This window comes from Megalobrama amblycephala, linkage group LG18 (assembly GCF_018812025.1).
Source record: "Megalobrama amblycephala isolate DHTTF-2021 linkage group LG18, ASM1881202v1, whole genome shotgun sequence".
Lineage (NCBI taxonomy): Eukaryota > Metazoa > Chordata > Actinopteri > Cypriniformes > Xenocyprididae > Megalobrama > Megalobrama amblycephala.
The window spans coordinates 15,105,764-15,129,614 of record NC_063061.1 but is presented as its reverse complement, the minus strand read 5'-3'; the positions used below and the strand labels follow the sequence as shown (position 1 = coordinate 15,129,614).

The 23,851-nt window shown below is 37.0% G+C and overlaps 1 protein-coding gene across 1 annotated transcript in view; it reads right to left on the bottom strand.

Moving 5' to 3' along the window:
- The window catches only part of pcxa (pyruvate carboxylase a), a 180,756-nt gene that overhangs the window by 6,127 nt on the left and 150,778 nt on the right, over positions 1-23,851 (bottom strand). The window contains exons 12-18 of the mRNA XM_048167549.1: positions 23,429-23,518; positions 22,659-22,880; positions 21,920-22,076; positions 19,821-20,061; positions 19,358-19,607; positions 12,009-12,253; positions 4,234-4,413 (exon numbers count right to left, since the gene is read on the bottom strand). Coding sequence (XP_048023506.1) covers positions 4,234-4,413; positions 12,009-12,253; positions 19,358-19,607; positions 19,821-20,061; positions 21,920-22,076; positions 22,659-22,880; positions 23,429-23,518 — 1,385 coding nt within the window. The remainder of the gene's footprint in view (positions 1-4,233; positions 4,414-12,008; positions 12,254-19,357; positions 19,608-19,820; positions 20,062-21,919; positions 22,077-22,658; positions 22,881-23,428; positions 23,519-23,851) is intronic.

Here is a 23,851-nt window from a genome sequence, read left to right as displayed (position 1 = left end):
TTGTTTGTAGCAAGATTCAAACACAAATGGTCGAAACATCTGGTGGTGGTGGCCTTACGAATCCATGCACCAAAGGTGTAGATGTTGTAGATTGCTCGTAACTTTGTTAGACGTTTGGGTGCTGCTGTCATTGAGCTAATTAGTAAAGGTACACAAACTGCATGTGCTACATTATACATTACTATCAAAACACATCAAAATCTAATCATACCATGTACAACCGAATTCCGAAAAAGTTGGGACGTTTTTTAAATTTGAATAAAATGAAAACTGAAAGACTTTCAAATCACATGAGCCAATATTTTATTCACAATAGAACATAGATAACATAACAAATGTTTGAATTTTACAATTTTATGCACAAAATGAGCTCTTTTCAAATTTGATGCCTGCTACAGGTCTCAAAATAGTTGGGACGGGGGCATGTTTACCATGGTGTAGCATCTCCTCTTCTTTTCAAAACATTTTGAAGACATCTGGGCATCGAGGTTATGGGTTTCTGGAGTTTTGGTGTTGGAATTTGGTCCCATTCTTGCTTGATATAGGTTTTCCACGAACTGCTGAAGAGTTTGTGGTTGTCTTTGACATATTTTTCATATTTTTCATTTTAAAGGGTCATGAAACCCCCCTGTTTTACCCTGGTCGTTCACACCTCAAAGCTCAGAAAAGTCTGTTAACACTCTGAGGTCTAAAAACGCGCCGGCGCGTTTTGCAGGTTTTTTTTCACATTGCAGCAAAACAGACTTAAAATACTCTGTCATTTTTTGTCATAAAGACATAAGTAATATATCAATTGAAACTATAGAATATCTCCTTTTATTTGTGTACACTCAGAGTAAAAACAAAATGTTGTGCTTTTTGTAAAATAAAGAAAACTAACATGATGCGTGATCTCTCATCTCCCTCTGAACGAAGTCCAATCTGATAGTTCTCAGAAAATGAAGTGTAACTTAGTGAATACTAATCACAAAAAATTCATACTTATGTCTAACAAAACGTTGAAATGTCAGGTTTTAAATCGTGCAAGTCAAATCGAAAACAAACATTCTGTGTTTATGTAATCTGTATGAAAAGAGAGCCATGTCAGAAGTCCGTGATTCAGCTCATTACCCACTAATGCGGCCACACCCACGGAGCCAGCGCTATTCACAGGCAAATTCAGAGACAACACATGCATTCATCGTCTCAATCGTGTATTTATTGCCTTGAAAATTGTTTTCTGTATGTTTCATATACCATGATGAGCTTGAGACATCACAGAAGTTTTTTTCACAGCCTACCTGACTGAAATGCCTCATTAATATGCAAGTCTTTTCAGCTCATTACTATTCAATTCTTTTGTCTTCACAGGTGAGAATGAGCCATTATTCATGGAGATTCACGCCTCCTCGCATACCGTGTTTCTTGGCAAAAAGTGTCTTACAAAAACTAAATCAGTATATTGTTATAAATGAAAGAGTAGTCAGCATAATTTTTACATAATTTTGAAGCAAAAACTCTAGTCTACAACCTTCAATACCCAAAAGTCTTGTGAACACAGATTTAATATACTTTTATTGGCCTTATATCAGTGACTTAAGTTTTTTGTTTTTTCAGTAACCACGCATAAACATTATTCCTTCAAAAACACAAACATGTACACACATGTTCCTCACATATTATGGTAGCCTAGTTTGTGCTGAATACAGTGTAATGACACTTGTGTCATTAATATGTTTATGAACAACTGAAAAAAGCACAAATGTCAGGGCATGTCAAAACTTCTCCAGGCCCCAAATCAGCCTCAGACTCCAGAGGGTTAAAATGGGCGTGTAAAGCTCTGGAAAAGTGGGAGTGTAGAGGGGGAGAAGAGGGGAGAGAACAACCAATGAAGCACAGACATAGAACGCACTCATTATACAGAATAATGAATATTAATATATGAGCACAGAGAAAATGACATCAAACTCCCAAGCACAAGGGAGAAATGCGAAAGAATATTTAATAGGGCTAATAATAGGCTACTTTGATTACGTTTACGAGCACTGCAGTCTCAAAATCAGTCTTTTGTCTATTAGAATAATCGTGTCGTCGCGTTCAGATAGGCTACACCACTGTATCAGTGTCCAGTTTGCACATATAATTCATTTGAAGAAGACTTGATGAAATATGTGTGCATAACTACACCGTGCTGGTTAATGTTTGGTGCAGGAGAATGTGTGAAATAAAAACTTAAAACACAGATAATTTATGAGCTATGTGGCACGTGGCTAGTGTTGTTAAACAACGAGAGCTCCGCGCTGAAACCGATCATATGCGCGCTCCGCGTGTATATCATAATAACAGTCGTATTTTTCATGTGTTCGTATTCAAACTCCAGTTCTGACCGCATCGCGAGCAAAATACAAACAACACTCATGTGCTGCTGTGCTGAAGGAAACATATACGGCTCACGTGTTTGAACGCAGCTAGAGCAGGCAGAGGAGAATGAGCCGCACTTTTGTGACATTTGAATTCTCTGCTATAATGCGACCTCACGCGAACATATTTTCCATTTGTGCTGGTAGATTACTGCAAAACAATCCACATGCACATAAACCTCTGCTCTGGTCGCGTTGCAGGAAAACTCCATTGGAAACGAACACCAATGATATGTCTCTGAATACAAGAGACCGAGGCGAGAGAAGTGATACTTCCTCATGCATAATACTGCAATTATAATCGTATGCATACTACAGTGCAGTGATTGGATTAAATTAGCTTTATGTCATGAATATATGTCGAGAATCGCTGGAAACGGTCTACGTCAGCATGTTCGACCATGCCCATACTTGGGCCGAAAGTACACGATTACGTCAGATTTTGTGACGTTGCTCCGACTCAGCTTTTCAAACCGGAAGACAGAAATCGTTCTGAAAGATTTTTCACTTATGAATAACATTAATGAGTACCTTCAGTGTTTTCAATGATGTACAGCTTATACATATCTGTTTACATCTCAAAAAAAAGTGTTTTGGGGTTTCATGACACTTTAATGTTGCTCTAAAACCTTTATATACCTTTCAGCATTCATAGTGCCTTCCAAAACATGCAAGCTGCCCATAGACCAATGACCATGGGCATCCAATAAAGGTCTTCGGCCTTGCCCCTTACACAAAGAGATTTCTCAAGTTTCTCTCAATCTTTTGATGATGTTATGCACTGTAGATGATGAGATTTGAAAAGCCTTTGCAATTTGACATTGAGGAACCTCTGCCCATCTTTACTTTTGAGAGACTCTGCCTCTCTAAGACATCCCTTTTATAGCTAATCTAAATGATCAGTTAACTTAATTAGTTGCTAGAAGGTCTCCCAGCTAAATCTTTTCAAAATTTCTTGCTTTTTCAGCCATTTGTTGTCCCCAGTGCCAACTTTTTTGAGACCTGTAGCAGGCATCAAATTTGAAATTAGCTCATTTTGTCTATAAAATTGTAAAATTTCTCTATTTAAACATTTGTTATGTTATCTATGTTCTATTGTGAATAAAATATTGGCTCATGTGATTTTAAAGTCTTCTAGTTTTCATTTCATTCAAATTTAAAAAAAGTCCCAACATTTCTGGAATTCAGGTTGTACATACCTCTCTAAAAGAAATACTGCAACCACGGCATCATCTTTCTGACCCTTTGACTCCCGCAGTTGTCTCCAGCTTGGAAAAGCAACACACCGATATTAATTCAGGGTTTTAGATCTTTTATGATCCAGCCTTTTCTTTCTTTTGGTCGATACTTTTCCAGTGCCACTTGTTGTCGGTTCAGAAGGAAAGTAAGGTTGTTGCTGTTTGCCAGTCATTCTCGCTCTGACTCTGCACAGCATACAAGAAACACGCTGATGACATATAATGTCTGCTTGAACAGGCTGCGCAGTGGTATGCAAACACATGTTGACCGACAGGGAACACATACTATCATTAGGTTCGGTCCGAACGCAATGACTGAACGAACATTTTATGGCCCTACGCCTTCCACAGATGATATACATTTATAAAAATACATTTAGACCGCTTATAGTGATTGCTATCAGGATATGAGGAGATGTTTCTGAAGAGAATCACCTATTGTACCTTTAAAGAATGTAATTTGCCACCCACTTATCCTAAAGACCACAGCTGTAAAATATACTTAAATGAATAGCCATACAGCATTTAATAAGGTATCTTGTCACACTAGTTTTATTTCAGCAGCTTGATTGATAAATGCACTGTGCGGGTCATACCTTTGACCTGAAGGGCTCCGGGAATCCTCCGTGGGGGATGCCGATGTGTCCTTGCAGGAACTCTACCACGGAAAGGGGGAAAGATAGCTCATCTGCTCTCTCCTCCACTTCTGCCCGAGTCAAAGCGTTCTGCACCATGAACTGCGCCAGATCGCCCACAATCTTAGAGGAGGGTGTCACCTGAACAGAGGGGATGAGAGGAGAAGGACAGATAGAAGTGAGAAATGAAAAGTCATGCTTGCTTAGGCCTCCACCGATACATCTCAGCTCTCCGCCAGGGTTATAACAGAGGAGACGGAGTGCAGTGGCAAACACAAACATGGCTTAGGGAGCAGATAACATCCGCGTCATAAGGACAAAAAGGCAGAAGAATGGGAGAAAGAGAGAACAGAAGGCGCTAATGAAACCCAGCGCTAACCGTCGCTTGCTAAGCAGTGCGCCGCTCGGCCTCCGATATTGACAATATTAACAGCGAGGGGACTTCGAGAACAGAAAGCCGACTATCTTCGATCATTTAATTAAGCCCAGGGAAATGAAAAGCAGCAAGGCAAGACCAAACGCTTACAGACGCCTTTGATTTGAGGAGATCAGTCAGAGCCTCTCTGAAACACAACAGATAAGCTTTGCTTAAAGCTCTTCCCAGTTGATCTGTCTCTGGGCCATAGGAGACAGGGACAGGATTATTTATTCGCTCCTTCTTTCTGCCCCCCTTTTTTGCCAAGTTATTTTTATTCAATTTCATCTGGAGATTGAGATGGTTGCAATGGAATAAGAGGGATGAGGAGGAGGAGGAAGGAGGAAAGAGAGAGAAGAGCGAGCAATTAAATCTGTGATTCAGAGAGGAGCTCTCGGGTCCATGGTGCTCATGATCTTGTGAGCGTGAGCGGATTTCAAGAGTGAGGGTGAGACCCTTTTGAGCGCAGGGGGTGATAATTAAGCCCTATTTAACCAGGGAGAATGTTGCACACAAGCGATTTAAACTGCGCGTTCGTGACGGTCAAGTGACAATTATGGAGTATGAACAATCTTAAATATTCAGTTCATTGATGGAAAAAAGAGAGAAAAAAAAAAAACACTTTTGCGTGAATCTAAAGCATAACGCTTATTTGCTTATCTCAAATATCATGATTGGCTTCCAACTTTGAATGCAATAAAGGGGTGAAATATGATTTAAATCTCTAAAAGGACTGATGATGGACTGGAAATCTAAAACTGATCTGGATTTCACATTATGCAGGAAGTACGGAATATGAAATTGGATTTTAAGTAAACAGAGCCAGACTGCATACTGGTTAACCACTTATTTCCACTATCTAACTATATACCTGTGGTTGCACATCACATTAATATTGATCATCATCAAACCTATTCTAAAGCAGTTATTCTTATTCCTAGAGTTCCTACATTTTCTGAATAGAACTTCATTTACAGTTTTTCTCAATCACTTGGGCATATTTTTCGAAACAGTCTTAACATTCTCTAAACTGTATTGTCACAAGTGTTCGCTGGAACATCAGAACTTTATTGCATGTCTGCAAAATGTAGTAACTCACCCAAAACATTTCATTCATGCTTCAAAACCTAGATATTGTGTAAGTAAATTGGCCAATGGCACCAAAATAAAAAGTGTTTTTGTCATTGTGTAAGCCAAAGTGGTCAAAATGTTTAGATGTTTTTTTCACTATAGAAATATTTGTTATATACAAATTGCATGTGTTTTCTACTTTTTAGTTGACTGTTTTCTACACTATACAAGAAAGTCAGTTTTGTTGAGCTGAATACTCTCATGTCTCACACTGAGCTTTTTAGATATAGACCTCAGCAGTAGGTAAAAATTTACTAAGAAAAGTCAATACTGTTTGTCTGGCTATCACCAGACCAAGCTCAATTTAAAAGTGAACCATTGGTCTGGGGAGTTTGCTATACTTTTCTACTGCACAAGAGGCGTGATCAATGAGCATTATTCATGCAATTGGATAGTCCTTCAACCAATCAGATCAACGATCCGGGTGACGTACTTTTGCAGAGCGATGTGAAAACTCCAGACAGGTTTAGTTTGTATTGGTTTGTAGCGTTGATCAGCGGTTTGCAGAAGTAGCAATGGCATCGAGCGATTTTTGCAGGTTGTGCAAAAAAAAAAAAAAAAAAAACAAACATGAAAGTGAGTGGTATTTACACCCACTCGAGCGATTTGTTTGATAAACTAAAAAAGTCATTCAGCATCGTCGAGAGGTTAAAAGGAATTGGATTGACGGTCGTGCTTGCCGTCGCTTCTCTATCGTCATCGTGTTATACCCGCCAATAGCGAGCAAGGTGGATAAGCCAGTCTGTGATTGGCTCCCGCAAAAGTGTAACAGACACAGTAGAAATGAATGTACGGGTTTCCAGACCGAGATGCCGGGCGAAATCAAATCGCCGGCAGATCAGGCTGGGTTTACCCAGTCTACAATACTGTAGTACACTAAAAGAAAATGGACATTTGGTCACTTTATATTAGGTGTCCTTATCGACTATGTACTTACAACAAAAAATAAGTCCAGTGAACTAATTGAATTGATATAGTATTGTAAACCACTTGTGGTGCTATTGAGGAGGATACAGGTAAGGTTAGTGACCGGTTTGGTGGTATAGGTTTAAAGGTGGGTTAAGGGGTAAGGGAAGGCTCAAAAGTGTGATTACAGCTGTATTTTTTATTTTATTTTTAAATTAAGTGCAATGTAAAAACATGTAAGTACACAATAAGTGCACCATATCAAATGATTAATTTACAGTGAATGTTAGTACAAAGTAGTACACCTAATATGAAGTGGGACCAAACATTTTTATTTATACAGAACATTTATTTTTGTAGAAATGTGTTACATGTAAACTGAAAAATCACAGTTGCTTGTTCATTTTTACATATTCTATACAGTATGTCTTCCCATAACCCCACACATTCTTATATATCTTCCTATTGCTCTTCCAAGACAAGCAACTGTGTATTTTCAATTTAAATGTAACACATTTCTACAAAAATAAACTGCTGTTGCTGTTTAGGGATTTAGACGTTCTTCCATGTTCAAAAATGGCAGTGATTGTGCTGGGAAAACTCCAAATAGCCTACTACTGTATGCTTCCAGACTTGATTGGTTGATTGGTAAGATTGTGATTTCTATTTCATTACAATCGCAGGCCATATGCCAATTCAGCAGACATTACAAATATTTAATGTCACAGGTATTCATGAAATAAACAAGCATGTTTGACAGTATTTGATAATTGAATGGATCATTTTGCATGTGGAGGCTCACACGATGAAAGAATGTTCAGAAGCTGTGAAGAGTTTGACAGTTTCACTGAGAATCAACATCAATTTTGATCAACAAGCCTTGTGCATTTAGATTGTAGACAATTGTACTTTTGCACACGTGCCAAAACACATGCAAATTGCTTAAATCAATTAGAAACCCAAATCTGATGTGAACAAGAAACTAACTGTTCAAAGACTTGAACTTATTGTTTAGAGAAAAAAAAAGTCTAATTCAAGAATTTAGCCAAAGCAATTGAGAAAAACTAAATACAAATGATATCTACACCTTTTAACATCGATTCCAACAGAATAGCATTTTTCATCTCCTTAAGAGTGGTTGACACAAAATACTTTTTTGAAAAATGACACGTGGTGTGACGTGATATTGGATTGACATCAATATAAAGCCAAAAGCACAATTTTTCTTATTATTTTATAATCATTAAGCATGCATCTACTATGTAAAATTAAGTAGGAGACTACATGGAATACTTTTTACTATTTTTATGTGTAATATTAATTTAATATTTAATAGTATAAAATAAAACATTTTTAGTAAGTCACAAAGTATAAATAAACTATATAAATAAAACAATTATTTATTATTATTATCATAAAACTCTTCATTTGTCACACCAAAGGACTATTTAAAATTACCAATAGTGAAAATAAAATGATTAAAAAGGGGGACAAATGTAAGAGAAATAAAACAAAAAATGTTATATTTATCTTTATCTTTACCTGGGTGTTATATTAGACAGCAATTTGTCTTTTGAAAATCAGATTTCATATGTTACAAAAACAGCCTTCTTCCACCTCAGAAACATTGCTAAGCTATGGAACATGTTATCTGTTTATGATATTGAAAAGTTAGTCCATGTAGTTACTGTAATGCATTACTAGCTAGTTGCCCAGCATTCTCAATAAACAAGCTACAATTAGAAGCTACAATTCTTACTAGGTCAAGAAAATATGATCATATAACACCAATTTTATCATCTCTACACTGGTTACCTATTAAGTTTCGTATCAATTATAAAGTACTGCTACTGACCTATAAGGCCCTAAATGGTTTAGCTCCTGTGTATTTAACCAGTCACCCTACAATCCATCACACTCTTTAAGATCACAAAAATCTGGCCATCTAGTTTTACCTAGGATATCTAAGTCTACTGAAGGAGGGAGAGCATTTTTATTTAATGTTATGAACAGCAGCTGTGCTAATTATATTTCATTTGCTTTTCTGTTTTATCCTGAGGTAAAGAGAGTACGTCAACTCCAGCTCCAGCCCTTAATGAGGACTTCAGATGCCTCAACACTCAAGTCTATATATCCTAATCATTTGTTAACATGTATTCATTACTTCAATTATCTCTTTGTTTCTGCCTTAAAGTAATACATTGTTAAATGAATAGGTTGTTAGCTAACTGCATGATTGCTATATGTACATGTCTGAAATTACATAACAGAACACAGTCACCTCTGATAACAGATCATGCCAAATTGTAATGCTAAAATGCATTTTCTGTAAAACTTCTTTAAAACGATAAGTATTGTGAAAAGCGCTATACAAATAAATGAATGTGAATTTAGTATCTGAAACACTAAAGGCTTGAGAGGATTTTATGCTGATAATTATATCTTATGATAGACTTCTCAGATGAGTGACAAATTTTTAAAAGCTATAAAGCTGTCTCTTCAGAGATGGCTTTTATTATTTGAAGAGCTAGAGTGTTTTGGAGTGATTATGTGCCAGGACCCGACATTTCAACTGAACTAATTTTCACAGAAAAAAAAAAATGAAAGAGTATTCAGAATCTATTCCAGTGCAAAATTAGAGGAAAAAAACCTGCAAAATCCTCTAGCACAAACATCTATCTTTTATCTGTATAAGGGCATTCAATGAGGTAGCAGGACATTTTTAAACCAATCTGTCCAAAAAAGCCTTTTGAATAAATGGTGTAGTAAAAACTGAATATTTTGTATGATGGGAAATCACATGTTGCATTTGACCAAAATAGCTTGAATTATAACAATACGTTTGAACATTTGAACATGCCTAACATCAGATTAATATCAGCAAGCACGTGTGACAATAAAAGGAATGACTCAGAGCGTGAGCATTCGGCAACATCACGACTCAGTCTTCAAGCGTGTGAAAAATAACAACCGAGGAAAAGAAGCCGACCTAATTATCTAAAAGGTGTTGTGTCTTTGGCTCCATATAAAGAGATTCATGAGAAATTCAAATGTCTGTGATTTCAGAGAGACTGAAGATCTGGATTAATATAAGCAATAACACACATGAAGGGTTAAAGGGATTCATCATGACACCATACACACCACTTCATAAACTACTGCATTTAGTCATCATGTCTAATATCTTTTAAGCATTATGGCATTTCATGAGAAATGAGCTGACCTGAGTTGCAGAATGACAATCACAGAAGTGTAAAAGTACTTTTTAGCTGCATTAATTCTGTAAGATTTTTTTTTATTTTTCCCCAATTAATTTTCTCCAATTGGATTTCTAATAAAGAATTCTACAGAAAACCAGCTTCATGAAAAAATTACAGGTGCCGTAGAACGTCTTTTTAAAAGATGTAATATAAGTCTAAGGTGTCCCCTGAATGTGTCTGTGAAGTTTCAGCTCAAAATACCCCATAGATTTTTTTTTATTAATTTTTTTAACTGCCTATTTTGGGGCATCATTAAATATGAGCCAATTTAGGCTGCAGCCCCTTTAAATACTCACGTTCCCCGCCCACGGAGCTCGCGCTTGCCTTAAACAACATAAACAAAGTTCACACAGCTAATATAACCCTCAAAATGGATCTTTACAAAGTGTTCGTCATGCAACATGTCTAATCGCGTAAGTATGGTATTTATTTGGATGTTTACATTTGATTCTGAATGAGTTTGAGGCTGTGCTCTGTGGCTAACGGCTAATGCTACACTGTTGGAGAGATTTATAAAGAATGAAGTTGTGTTTATGCATTATACAGACTGCAAGTGTTTAAAAATGAAAATAACGACAGTCTTGTCTCCGTGAATACAGTAAGAAACGATGGTAACTTTAACCACATTTAACAGTACATTAGCAACATGCTAACGAAACATTTAGAAAGACAATTTACAAATATCACTAAAAATATCATGATATCATGGATCATGTCAATTATTATTGCTCCATCTGCCATTTTTCGCTGTTGTTCTTGCTTGCTTACCTAGACTGATGATTCAGCTGTGCACATCCAGACGTCCTGCCCTTGTCTAATGCTTGAACATGGGCTGGCATATGCAAATATTGGGGGCGTACATATTAATGATCCAGACTGTTATGTAACAGTCGGTGTTATGTTGAGATTCGCCTGTTCGTCGGAGGTCTTTTAAACAAATAAGATTTATATAAGAAGGAGGAAGTTTGATTGCTCCCCCCTGCCCCAGCTGGACTGTGTTCAGATTATATTATTTGGGTCCGAACCGCAGCGCGTTTGCAGCAGCTGTTTTCACCCTTTGCTTAGTAACTACAGCGCAGGAGAAGGCGGCAAAATGTATAGCGTTGCTCACCTCACGTTTCAATTTTTGTTTTTGAACTGTTGGTTTTGTTTTCAAAGCTTCAGTACACAACTGCACTTGCATCTGCCGTGAATATTGCAAATGTTCAAAATCACTGAAGGTGAGCAGAAATGAGATATACAGCTCTCCGCTTGCAGTGCGTCACTCATGCTCGTCAGGAAAGTGAGACAAACACACAACACACATTTTTATCAAATCATATGTCATTAATGGTGGTTCACTTCCACGATTTAGTATGATTGCGTTCATATCAGCAGCGAACCGTACCAGAGTTCACATGAACCGTACCCCAGACCACCCTTTTTAAGCTGACTCGGGTTTCAGAAGACAGCGTTCACATCATCCAAACGAATCGAATTCTGACATCAGTTGAACCCGGGTGCACACCAAAAGTACTCCACTCGGCTACGGGGGGTTAATAAAGGCTTTCTGAGGTGAAGCGATGCGTTTGTGTAAGAAAAATATACATATTTAACAAGTTATAAAGTAAAATATATAGGAGCCGTGTGGAGTATGTTTATGATGGATGGATGCACTTTCTTGAGTTTCATACTCATTGGTTCCGTTCGTTAACTGCCATAATAAAGCTTAGATGCATCAGGATATTTATTAATATAACTCTGATTGTGTTCATCTGAAAGAAGAAAGTCATATACACCTAGGATGGCTTTAGGGTAAGTAAAAAGCTTGGGGTAATTTTCATTTTAAAGTGAACTAATCCTTTAAAGAACAATTCTGCTATGGGGAAAATAAAATGAAACAACCTGACTGTTTAATCCTGTCAGAATGTATGGGTGTGAGTCAATCTCTATAAATCAAAACTCAAGTCAACAAAGTCCATCACAAATAACTAAAAACAGGTTTGAATATAAAGAAATTGTTGTGTCCCAAAAACATTGCTCACTTTGATGAGGTCACCAAGCAGCTTGTTGGCTTCAGCGTAGGCTTTCTTCACCTCCTTAAACTTGTTCCCCAACCCCATACTGTGTGCTTGGAAGTGGAGATTTGTGTACTGGCCACCCGGGATCTCGTTCTCATAGACATCAGCATTCCCAGACTTCATGGTGGCGGTGCAGTCAAACGGAGCATAAAGGCCTCGGGTCACCTCCCAATACTCACTGTAGTCAAAGACCTTCTCAAGAGAGATGCCTGAGTGAAAGAGAAACAAATGAAAGAGGAAAGAAAGACAAGAGGAGAGATCATTAGCCTACCAAGAGAAATAAGCAATCTGAGAACAAGTAGCACAACAAATGACTATCTGACATTAATATTTAATCAGAAATAATGAAAGTCCTCGTCTCTTTAACAGACTGCACTGGCTAATCAGGCATTCTTCCAAAGCTTTTAATCAGTCCTCGAAAGCTCAGCACACAGGGGCCTGTATGTGGTAGAAGCAGGGAATTGGTGGCGGAGCATAGATTGCTTCCTGCCACTCACGGCTTCATCATTTACCAGCAGCAGTCAGTCAATTAATCAATCAATGAGGCGCGCCACTTGCAACAGAGTTTACATGCTCATTTGGCTCCCTCATCCTCACTAATTGCCCATCGCTGTGATCACAATAGTTTTCCTGTGCAAAAGATAACACGCACACAAATGCACTCCAACGTGTGCGTGCACCCATTATACCAGAGAACGACTGCGGGAATCATGACAACGCCCTTATAAAACTCGCTTGCATGCATTTTCTTCTAATGCTGCCACCCTGACGACAAACTATTAGGCACTATTGATGTTACAATGTAAAAGTGGCGTGTCCAGCTCCTCACATGCAGACTGATCAATCAGCACACGTCAGTCAGCCCGGGCATCGATCTCTGGCCACACGGCCTTTACAGTGATGAAATGGCTTGAAGAGAGGAAGAGAGAGAGAGAGAGAGAGAAAGACTATGGGAGGCAGAGGGACCAGAGCAGGACAATGAGAGATTGATAGAGTGAGTGAGAAAGGAAGATTAGAAAATTACAAGGTGAGAGAGAAAGTTGAAGGTGAATTGACAAGATGACACCATGTTATATCTATCCATCTGTCTATCCATCCATCTTGATAGACTGATAAGTAGACTGACAGACAGACTTGGAATCTCTCGTTTCACACAACAAATCCTCACTCACAACCTGACATGTTTTCGTAGAGGAACTTTAACTTTAAACCTTTATTTTCAGTATTCAGTGTTAGCATCCCTTATTGTGGAAATAGGGAAACTCAATAGACTGTTTTAAAAATTCTGGTATGGATGGATGGATGGATGGAAGATGGATAGATACAATAAATAGAATGATAGAAAGATATAACTCTAGAAAGTTTGTAAAATACAGAATTTTTCCTTTGTAAAATAGGGAAACTCAATAGACTGTTAAAATTCTGGGATGGATGGATGGATGAACAGATGGATTGAATGAATATACAGAACAGAAGATGGATAGATACAATAAATAGAATGACAAAAAGATATAATTGTGGAAACGTTTGTAAAATACAGAATTTTTTCCCCCTGTAAAATAGGGAAACGATAGACTTAAAAATTCTGGGATGGATGGGATTGGATTGGATGGACTAATTAGATGAATAGACAGAACAGAAGATGGATAGATAAAATAAAGAGAATGATAGAACGATATTGTGGAAACGTTTGTAAAATATAGAATTTTCCGCTGTAAAATACGGAAACTCAATAGACTGTTTAAAAATTCTGGGATGGGTGGATTATATGGGATGGATGGACTGATTGGATGAATAGACAACAGAAGATGGATAGATACAATAAATAGAATGATAGAAAGATAGATAGATAGACAGACAGACATACAGATTGATAGACAAAATAAATAATGTACAGTCAACAACAAACTAAGTCTTGTTTTGTGTCAGCTGTGCATTATAATTAACACAAGTGATACCTCTGGCAGAACAAAACATATCCACTTTATTGTAACCTGAACTTCCAGTGTCATCCACTTCCAGTTATTTTAGCTGTACAAAAACAGCATGTTATGCTGCTTGATATTGCAAACTGTTATTTATTATTTTAAAGGTGCCCTTGATTCAAAAATTGAATTTACCTTGGCATAGTTAAATAACAAGAGTTCATACAGTGAGTCTCAAACCCCATTGTTTCCTCCTTCTTATATAAATCTCATTTGTTTAAACGACCTCCGACTGTTTAAACGAACACCGACTGTTATGCCCCAATATTTGCATAATGCCAGCCCATGATGTTCCCAACATTATAAAAGGCATTAGACAAGGGCAGCCAGTTAACGTCTGGAGCTGCACACAGCCGAATCATCAGACTAGGTAAGCAAGAACAATAGCGAAAAATGGCAGATGGAGCAATAATAACTGACATAATCCATGATAGCATGATATTTTTACTGATATTTGTAAATTGTCTTTCTAAAAGTTTCGTTAGCATGTTGCTAATGTACGGTTAAATGAGGTTAAAGTTACCATCGTTTCTTACTGTATTCACAGAGACAAGAGCCGTCACTATTTTCATTTTTTAAACACTTCCAGTATGTATAATGCATAAACACAACTTCACTCTTTATAAATCTCTCCAACAGTGTAGCAATAGCCGTTAGCCACGGAGGACAGCCTCAAACTCATTCAGAATAAAACTTTAACATCCAAATAAATACTTTACTCACATAATTCGAAGCATGCATGCAGCATGCATGACGAACATCTTGTAAAGATCCATTTGAGGGTTATATTAGCTGTGTGAACTTTGTAAATGCGCTGTAATATAGTCGACAGCTCGTGTGGCAGGGAGCAGGCGATTTAAGGGGGCGGCGCCGAGTGTAAATCAGTGCATTGTTAATGATGCCCCAAAATAGGCAGTTAAAAAAATTAATTAAAAAAAAATCTATGGGGTATTTTGAGCTGAAACTTCACAGACACATTCAGGAGACACCTTAGACTTATATTACATCTTGTAAAAGAACGTTCTTGGGCACCTTTAATGTATTTTCATAATTATTAACACACTGGTTTGTAGTGGATACGAATATTCAAATAGGATTATGACAACTTCACAGTTGGTTTTTAATTGGTGAACAGTCTTTCAATGTAAGTCAATGGGAGATTTTCATATTTTTTAATCTTAAATTTCAGCTTTTGGTCTGTATGTTGAAAGGTTCAGTAGGAGAGAACAAATGGAATGACTGAGGAATATCAATACTGTGCTGCCTTGCGTACTCTACTGAAATAAGAATTGAGCATGTGTCAGCGCTGTCTCTTCCTTTTCACATCAACACATACAGCAGCTTGTTTTAAAAAGCTGTAACCAGGTGATTAATACTGGATGTTGCATATGGCAACAAAACTGTGTGCAGAGACACAGAGACTACAATAACTTTGCCACAGGAATCCTGACAGCCTCCAAACAATTCAATTACCTAAGAAACACCTCCTGGAGTGAAAACAAAAGAAACGTGAGGCACTGAGAGTGAGGGGGTGCGGTTGAATCTTAAGGGAATAAAACAAACTGAATCAACAAAAGTGCAAACACCTCCTCATCATGTGAGTTGTTCTGATGTGTCTCATACTGCCAAAGTCACACGCCCACACCATGTGGAGCTCCAGAAGAGGGCGGTTATATCTATACATAAAGCATGGACTTTAATAGAAACAACATCCAGGGCTTTCCGGTATGTGAGAGCCACAGCTCACGTCTCTGTGCTTCATTAATGTGTTAATAATAATTGTTTGGTGGCTTAATTAGCAAGGGCTAATAAATTATATTAACTTACACAGCCTGTATATTAATAACAGTCAACATGAGAGCTACTGTAAAGGCTAGTTCACACTGTCCCAGCAAACAAATTGAACGTTTATATAAAAGTTACCGTTTCTCTGATTTGATTGGCTGAGCAACATTGGAAAGTGTGCCGATGGCTGAAATAAAAATCAATATATGGGTCAATGACATGACCTTAATAATAATAAAAAAAGATATGACGTCCAAAGTATGTAAGGTAGTATAACTAGATCTCTTTTATTGAATCCAAAAGGTTTTAATTATATTTTTCTACATATAAAGGTATTTTAAAGATTTTGAAGTGTAAAAGGTCATTCAGTTTAACTGTCCAAAGGCCATTTCGTTTGTGAATAAAATATCTTAAAATGCAATAAATTTCTATGATTTTATAACATCATATACCAACATTGTGCAAAATTATATAAAAATTATGTGTAGAAGTCGTTGCTTTTTTATGTACGGAAGAGGATTAGGGCCAAGCAATAATAAAAAACCATCTCGAGATTAAAGTTGTTAAATTTCGAGAAAAAAGTAAAAATAAAATGTTGAGAAAAAACTTGTTAAAATTCAAGAAAAAAGTCGAGATAAAATGTTGAGAATAAAGTCATTAAATTACGAGAAAAACGTAATTAAATTATGAGAAAAAACTCGTTAAATTTCGAGAAAAAAGTCGAGATAAAATGTTGAGAATAAAGTCATTAAATTACGAGAATAAAGTCATTAAATTACAAGAAAAAAAGTTGTTAAATTATGAGAACAAATTTGTAATTTAACGAATTTGTTCTCGTAATTTAACAACTTTTTTCTCATAATTTAATGACTTTATTCTCGTAATTTAATTACTTTATTCTCAACATTTTATCTCGACTTTTTTCTCGAAATTAAAGACATTTTTCTAATAATTTAACGAATTTGTTCTCGTAATTTAACAACTTTTTCTCATAATTTAATGACTTTATTCTCAACATTTTATCTCGACTTTTTTCTCGAAATTTAACGAGTTTTTTCTCATAATTTAATTACTTTATTCTCAACATTTTATCTAGACTTTTTTCTCAAAATTTAACGAGTTTTTTCTCGAAATTTAACAACTTTAATCTCGAGATGGTTTTATTTTTTTATTATTGCTTGGCCCTAATCCTCTTCCGTAGTTATGAGAAAGAATGTCCAGAAAAATTAATTTCACTGATGTCATTCAGAGTAACCAATATAAAAGGGACCATTTTGGATTAAGTCATGCGTTCAATATCATGTGACAGGATGTGACATCATTCAGACACCTGCAAATGAGCACATGGTATTGAAGCAAAGCAACTAACTCTCTCTTAACTATTTGAAAAGTTCATATTTTCACTTGCTCACACGCATGTCCCGAAAAATCAGGTCATTTAGTACAACAACTATAAAACGGATAATTTTGTAATATTTTAAAAAACTTGTACTAAATATAAAATGTTTGATTGTCCTTTTGCTAGCTAGCTAGATATCAGCCTGTTAGCATTGTTTGAAAATATTGTCATTCGGTATAAACCAAAAGTGTCATTTGGTAAAACTTTTGGTTAAACATAATGACTTTTTTGATGACAAATTTTGTCCATCTTATAAAAAAAAAAAAAAAAAAAAAAATTGACAAAAGCAGTGATAATTGATTATAAAAACCCACATAATCTCATTGTTAACACTTAATAAAACTTCATAATTATTTATATCTCCATTATATTCACTTTTAAAAATCTTATTGGTCAATGACGCATATATATCACACTATTTAATTTAAAGATAGTAAATAACTTATGCTGCAATTAAATGTTTATTAGATGTTTAATTTTAAAATAAATGTTTATTATTCAAAGATTTATTTGTTTAAATAATATAGTATAAATGCATATACTGAATGCCGACAGTGTATAAGAAATTATAGAATAATTATATAATAGCATTTGCTATTCTATTAATAATAATAATAATAATAATAATAATAATAATACAACTGCAAATACTGTAATACCTTTTCATATACCATTTACTATCTCTTTTAATTATCTCTGATAATTTATTAGACAGAACTGTTAAACAAAGACAATAAACTAATGAAGATGGAGAACTGAAGCTCATGTCCATCTGCGCTGTCAAATAAAAGTTTCAGGCCAAAGCCGACAATTAAAAAAATCCCAAATATCGGTCACTAATAATTTAATACAATTTAAATGCAATCTTCAATAAATTTAAAAACAAAAAAATCCATTTTTCATCTGTACATTATAATGCAGTGTTGCCTAAATTCATTTGAAATGATTGAAAATAGTGTTATATTTTAATACCGTCATAACATTAAAATAATTATCAGCTTATTGGTATTGACCAGAATATTAAAATTGATGTATCCCTAGTTGTATGGAATAAGTTTCAATAACTGAGTCTCAGCCATGTTGATATTCACTACAACAGCACTCTTTCATGTGTTAAGTTAATTATAGTCAACAGCCATCTTTAGATGACAGAAATGTTGACATTTGCCATGGCAGCGTGAATCAGCCATAATGAGGTAGATCTTTATGCCATTGGTCACTACAGCGGCAGGTGAGGCAGTGACCCGTGGTTGGACAGATGGTCTCCCACACAGAGACCACACTCCACAGTCTCTGGCCACAAATACACACACCCTACTGCGAGAAGGCCCAACGGGGCACGAGACTCATCAGTGAAGGTTAAACACCAGCAGCCACAGTAATGTCACAATTAAGAAAAGGTCAAAGGGTCAGCCACCAACATCCAAATGATATCTGTCCGCTCTGACCCCTCTCTCTACTCTTTTCATTCACCCCAACATCATTTTCTTTTTCTTCTACTCCTTCCAAAACTGACTGGCCATGCTGTGTTATCATTTTTTCCCCTTTCTTTCATTACCATTCCTGCTCTGCTCTGTTTGCTTTTCTTCTACTTTCGGCTGACTTCCCATGACCTCATTCACACCTGGATTATGAAGGAGGGGAAAGAAATATTATGAGAACGAAGGTGTGGGAGCATTTGCATGAAATGAGGCGCAGCAGTTGAAAAAACAGTGTAAAACAGGTGTGTTGAATATTAAATACCACAAAGAGTGTTTTGGGTTGTAGTAAGAGCTTCACAACTGCAGAAGGGTGAGGAGTAATTGTTCTCATGCATAAAGACATGATAATAGCTTTTATGATAGAAGAAGAATATTTACATCATGTTGCCTTTAACACATGACCTGGAAAATGAGGGATGGGCTGTTTCATGGAAAACCAGGCAAACTAAAATAAATGAGGAACTGTTTTATATGCACAGAAAACAACAGAAAACAAAACACCCAATTAATCACTCTAACACCATGTCCTAACCAGGATGAGACAAAGTTGCTAGCAACAAACTTTTTTTCCTTCACTTAATGCAAAATCCATCCATCCATCCATCAATAATATAATATATTGTATATCAGCTCTAAGAAGACAGTTTGATTGACAGTCCTCACCAGTATTGAGTTTCGTGCCTTTAGCACATGCCACAATAGCACCCATGCTGGGCTGGGACGTCATTCCTGCCATGGAGTCAACCGCTACATCCACAATGTCTGCTCCGGCCTCTGCACACGCCAGCATGGCAGCCACTCCAGCCCCCGCAGTGTCGTGAGTGTGCACGTGGATCGGCACGTCTGGGAAACGGTCCCTCAGAGCGCTGACCAGCAAACGGCCAGAATCAGGCTTCAGGAGACCCGCCATGTCCTGCAAAGTGGATAGACAGAGGGAGAAAGTAAAGGAAAGAAAGAGAAATGAACTAGAAACAAACAGAGACAGTGATGCAGTGGTATTTTACGTGTGGGTGGAGGCAGAGTGGGAGCAGCAGTCAATATGAAAGAGTGAGCAAGAGTTGAGGTTAACAAAACAGACAAATGGATAAAAAAAAAAAAACCCACACAAAAATAAACAAACCACCACCTTGATGCAAAGGATGTGCGTCCCAGCCTTGACCAGCTCATCTGCTAGTTTGAGATAGTATTCTAAAGAATATTTCTTCCTCATGGGGTCAGAAACGTCGCCGGTGTACGAGATGGCCGCCTCCACCACTCCTCCTGCCGCACCTGCTGCTTCCATTCCCAAGAGCATGTTGGGAAGATAGTTCAACGAGTCAAACACACGAAAGATGTCCATACCATTTTCTTTGGCTACCTCACAGAACCTAACAAAACAGAGGAAATTATATGGTAATGAGTAACGGTATATCACTGAGCTTTTTGTTTCAGTGTTGTCAACTAGGGGTGTAACGATACCCTCAAGTCATGATTCAATACATATCACAATTCTGAACTTACCATACAATATTACTGCGATACTCTAAGACATATGGTAAAACGTTAACAAAAAAATGTACTGTTGATTAAAATGCTAAATTTGGTATTACATTGGGAGTGGAAATGAATAGGCTTGGACTTGGTGCTGGTAACCCAATGCACAGGACAATGCACAGGGCCCACAAATACTCCCCCCCCATTGCATAATTATACATTATATTCAACATTACATATATACTCCCCGGCCCAAAAAAAAAGACACTGTTTGGATTTTAATAGGCAAATATTTATGGATGGATCATTATTACAGTGATTATTATTTTTCTAGCATGTTATATGTTTGGCAACAGTTCTTTTCTTTTCATTTCTTAAACAACCATGTATTAAGATGTATCATGGCCATATTCCAGGATGACAATGTCAAGATTCATCAGGCTCAAATTGTGAAAGAATTGTTGGGAGGGAGCATGAAGAATCATTTTCTCACATGAACTGGCCTGACCTTAACCTCAGTGTAAGTTTTTGGGATGTGCTGGAGGAGACTTTACAGAGTGCTCACCTCTTGCATTGTCAATACAAGATCTTGATCAAAAATAATGCACCTCTTGATGGAAATACATGTTGTGATGCTATTTCCATCAAGAGGTGCATCAATTTTTGGTCAAGATCTTGTATTGACAATGCAAGAGGTGAGCACTCTGTAAAGTCTCCTCCAGCACATCCCAAAGACTTGCAATGAAATTAAGGTCTGGACTCAGAGGTGCCAATTCATGTGTGAAAATGATTCTTCATGCTCTCTGAACCATTCTTTCACAATTTTTGACATTATCATCCTGGAATATGGCCAAGATGTGTCTTTCTACATGGTTGTTTAAGAAATGAAAAGCTACACACTCCATCCAGGGTTTCTTGATTTTTTCCTCACACAGTAATTTTTATTATACACAATATATATTGTCACTATCCACAATACATATTGTTGCATTTTTGTACTGCAATATATTGTGACATGATATATTGTTACACCCCTATTGTTAACTAAATCTATAACTATAAAAAAAAATCGTTCTTGATAATATATATTAGATGTAAAAGCTTAAGCGTAAAAAAATGCACAACTTAAAAAGTTAAACAGAAATATTTATAAAAACTAATAAAATGACAAGCACTTAATTGCTTGTCATTTTACTAAAAATAATCAAATAAAAGCTAATTAAAACTTTTAATAAATACTATAATAGTATATAAACAGTTTATGCAAGATTTTTGGTCTATAAGATTTACATTTGTGCATTTTGGCACTGGAAATGCTGAATGGAAATTGGTAGCAGCCATTTTATAGAAGGTCTGAAACAAAGCCATTAAATGAGCAGAAATGCTCCCCAGCTCCACATTCTAATAAGAATTAAAAGCCATCTGAATAGTGCTTAGGGCCAGAGTCAGTGGCAGAGAGAAACAAATGAAGTAGACTTAAGCTAGTGAAGACAAAGAGTTTCTCTAACAAGTACTGGAACTGAACGATTTTTCAGTTTGTTTGTTAACGTCTACATTCCTCCGCTGATGTGGAAGAATTTCCCACTTGATTCCCCACGTGCTTTCTCAAAAAGACAAAAAGAATCATTACTGTAAGTGGAATCTGAATCAGAACGTTCAAGTGCTTGGGATTCCCGTCTGTAAAAAGATTAACATTTGACAAGTTCATTCAGACTGTGAGCAGGTTGTGGTGCAAGATAGCACATGACTGACTTGAAGACTGCATTGTCAGGGTAGTTGGTGTATCCAACGGCGTTGGCACCTCTCAGAAGCATCTGAAAAGGCACATTTGGCATCAGAGCCCTCAACTCCTGCAGCCTTTTCCAGGGACACTCACACAGGAAACGCATTGCCACATCAAACGTAGCGCCTGTTGAAAAAGAAAGAGAGACGGGGCAAAATAAATTAATAAAATAGAAAAAGAGGATCAGAATATCCAGCATTAGTGGAACAGATGTGTAAAACTCCAAGAAGCATGTAAAGCAACTTCCCGTAGGAATCATACTTCCACATTTTTACTAGTAGTTTGCTAGTTTTGCTAGTAGTAGTTGTTTGCTGTTTTTATATAGTAAAGGCCAAATTGTGCATTTATTCCACCTATGAAAAGTCATTAAAAAGTCCAAACACATCTTTAGCAAAAATTTCAAAATGTATTTATTATTGAACTCATCTAATCTTTTGACAATGGAATTGTACATATTTTTAACAAATATTTTTTCCTTAAAAGTACTACAAGACTTTGGTAAAGGATCCAGAATCATTAAGAGGAATCAAAACCGGACTGAGGGGAATATGAGAGTCAAGCTGGAGAATAGAAGGCTGGGTGAGCTGCTAAAATGGAAGAGACAACAGTAAGGCAAAAAAACAGTGGGGGGAGGAAGGGGAGGGACAGAAAGAGAGAGAGAAAGCAAGGGGAAGGAAATAAAACAATAGCATTGAACTAGTACCACACCTCCCCAGTTTTCCACGCTGAAGAGGTTGCTGAAGTTGTGAGCCACAAAAGGAGCGATCCGTTTGAGGTCGTGAGTGCGTACGCGAGTGGCCAGGAGGGACTGGTGGGCGTCTCTGAACGTGGTATCCATAAGCAGCAGACCCTGGTGGGCACGCACCGCCTTCGCAAAACCATCTGGACCCTCTCTCAGCAACACATCCCTGAAACCCACTGGTGGCTCACCTGCAGAGTGCATACACACACAAACACACGGCCAATTAATAATACAGACATTATCACAAACACCACACTGCGTAGGACTAGAAAGAAAAAAATACACTTTTTAATCAGCACTATTATTCATATACAGACAAAAAAAACCAAATAAAACAACAACACGCATCTTAATAGATGCAGAAAAAACTAAAGTAGTTTTTCCAGAGCACAATTCATTTTCACTCTTGGCACATGTCCAAACAAATCCACACAAGATGGAAGTAAAAGTGAATGAAAATATGGTGGAGGGGCTCTTTTGTAAACAAATGACTGAATTTTATGTTCCTCCCGCTGTAGATTCATAATATAGTGGCATAAAGGTAACTTCATGAAAGACTGAGGGAGAAGGATGAATTATGACCACCTTCTGTAAGACGTAAACATACTCTATGGCTTCTGCACTGCATCAATGAAACATCATGGCACCCAACTGCAAGGCAGCTAATATTGGGTTTGTAGTGTGAGAAACTGACAGTGTGTGAATATGAGATAAGGTAAGAGCGTGTGTTTCTTACCGAGGGGTACTGGTGGGATGACCGGATCGATGGGGGAAGGCTTAGCCTTGACAGGTATTGGAGTAGTCGGGCCGTTCACCATAACATGCCCTGAATGACGAGCAAAAGCAATCACACACAAATAGTCCAAACTGCTTCAGATCCACCTCTGCTGGTATAACACAGTGAGTGGATGGGTCAAGTGGACTGGAAACTGCACAGCCCACGTTACTTTAAAGGTTTTGGCTCTTGACTTGACACAAAACTTTATAAAGGGCTGCTGAAAAAGAGCAGGGATGGTGAAAGGTGTTCAAATGTACACTATTGTTCAAAAGTTTAGGGTTCTGTATTATGTTCACCAAGGCTGCTTTATTTGATCAAAAATACAGTAAAAACTGGAATATTGTGAAATATTATGAAATGGCAATTTAAAATAGCCATTTT